At 20.2% G+C, this 2,376-nt stretch overlaps 1 protein-coding gene across 4 annotated transcripts in view; it reads left to right on the forward strand.

Annotated features, from left to right (window-relative positions):
- LOC102674481 (transcription factor SPT20 homolog) overlaps positions 1-2,376 on the forward strand; it is an 8,418-nt gene that overhangs the window by 1,451 nt on the left and 4,591 nt on the right. For all 4 annotated transcript variants that reach the window (XM_006613748.2, XM_006613746.2, XM_006613747.2 and 1 more), the window contains exons 2-7: positions 203-313; positions 412-603; positions 774-892; positions 1,008-1,257; positions 1,715-1,927; positions 2,082-2,260. In XM_006613748.2, the coding sequence (XP_006613811.1) occupies positions 266-313; positions 412-603; positions 774-892; positions 1,008-1,257; positions 1,715-1,927; positions 2,082-2,260 (1,001 nt within the window). In that variant the 5' untranslated portion in view covers positions 203-265. The remainder of the gene's footprint in view (positions 1-202; positions 314-411; positions 604-773; positions 893-1,007; positions 1,258-1,714; positions 1,928-2,081; positions 2,261-2,376) is intronic.

Below are 2,376 nucleotides of genomic sequence, written 5' to 3' on the forward strand. Positions count from 1 at the left end.
ACTTGTAAATATAAAATATTTAAAAAATAAAATAATTTGATGTAAAAGTTTTATACTATATTATATATATTTGATAATTACAATTTAGTATAATTTATATTTTAATTATATTAGTCTAGTTTAAAAAAAAATTTTGAATTTGAATTAATTTGAGAGTTTTATATTATGTCAATGATTTTAATATTTTATGAAATTATTTCAGATTATGAAAATTTATTATTATATCAGATATGACATTAAATGGTATTAGCAATCAAAAATTAAAATGATTGGCACAGCCTCTAGTTTAGAAGATGCGTGTCGGCAGGCTCAGGTATTATTTAATATTTATTTAATTATTAATTAATTTATATAATATAATTTTTTAATTAATTCATATAAGATTTTCTTGTATTTATATTTCTTATATAGGATATGATAAATCAAGTATCTAAATGTTGGAAAAATATTCAAGGACAAAATTCTGTAAATTTAATTTGTGATAAATCATCAATTCAAAAAAAAGATCAAAGTCATTCAAAACACAGTATTCAATCTAAATTGACTAGATTATATTTTGAAGAACTTACTAAAGTTCCTTATGCAACCCCTGATTCTGTATTGGTATGTATATTTTTTTATTAAATTATTTTTTAATTAATATTTTTTAATTAATATTTTTTTGTTATATAATCAAAAGATTTAATATACTAAATTATTTAATTATTCAATTATTCAATATACTAATTCAATAATTCAATATACTAAAATTCAGTAATACTTTTATCTAATAGAATAATTTAGAAAATGAATGTGATCTTTTGGGAAGATTGGTACAGAGAGAAGGTTTACATACATTAATTGTTAATCTCTATGCTGGTAATAAAGGATACTCATTAGCTATAAGAAATAGGTAAGTATACTTTCTTTATTATTATATAATTAAAATTATATATAATAATTTTTTATAATCTATTGAAAAAGAAAATTCATAATGATAAATTAATTAAATAATTTTAATTTAACAGTGATAAGGGAAATCAATATGATAAAAATTCAATATTAGCTGAAACACAACTGATGGGTTATGAACAGGGTGAATTGCTTTCATGTATAGATAATGGTCAATTGCCTGCAATGTTGGCAGAGCAACTGGAAACCAATCATTCTCATTTATTTTATGATGGCTGTATAATAGCTGAAGTTCGAGATTATCGAAAAACATTTCCTCATACTAAAGCTGAGGTTCATCATGTGCTTCTTAAGCCTACAACACAAGTGAGAAATAAAATGAAATAATATATTATTTTGTAATAAAAATTATTTTTCAAACCGTGATTTGCGGATTTCTGAAGATATATTTTTTTTTAAAAAAAATAGCAATGTTCATATTTTTAATTTTTAATAAGAATAAAATATTATATTTTATAATACTTTTTCATTATTTGAAATATTTATTAAAAATTCTTTATTATCAATAACAAGAAAAAGTTTAAAAATGTTGAAAACAATTTTCTTTATTTTTATGTTATTTTAGTAAATGAAAATTTTTTTATGTATAAATATATAATTTTTTTATATTATGTTTTTATATTTTTTATATTATATCTATTTTGTAAAATCCATAAAATGAACAAAGATAGAATTTGAAGAATATTAATGTAAAAATATTTCTTAATTATGAAATTAAAATAAAAAATAAAATAAATTAAAATAATTTTTTAATATTTTTTAGAGTGTACTCTCAGATGTATCAACCTTGACTAGTGATGGTGACTGGAGTCATGAAGAACGATTAATGTTAGAATCACATTTAGTTGCAGCTACTCAAGGACCTCTTTGTCTTGATCCAAATCCTATTCCTAGTTTAGCTACAACACGATTAAAACAATCTAAATCTTTACTTACTGATCATCAACTTATGCGACAAGCAAAAAAGTTTTCACAGGTAATTAATTTTGATAGATTAAATTCATAAATAAAAAAATTTTAATTATTTAATTTTATTCATATATTTTTTTCAAATAAATTTAATCAAATTAATTTAATTTTGAAATTTGAAATATATATTAAATTGAATATATTATGTTATTTTATTATAGGTTACAGTTAATCGCAAAAGAAAATTGGAACAATTAGCACAACCAGAAGGATTGACAATACAAGATTTAATGCAGAAATTAAGAGCAAAAAGGGGAATAGTTACAGCCACTGCCTGTCCAACGCCTTCTCTTACAAATCCTCCTTTACTTCCTCCAAATACACCCATTGATGTTTTAAGGTATATTTCAATTGTTAATTTTTAATTATATATTTAATTGTATTTAATTGTATAATTATATATATAATAATATATTAAATTTATATATGTAATACCATAAATCAAATTTATAATAT

Source organism: Apis dorsata, unplaced genomic scaffold, assembly GCF_000469605.1.
Source record: "Apis dorsata unplaced genomic scaffold, Apis dorsata 1.3 scaffold_162, whole genome shotgun sequence".
Lineage (NCBI taxonomy): Eukaryota > Metazoa > Arthropoda > Insecta > Hymenoptera > Apidae > Apis > Apis dorsata.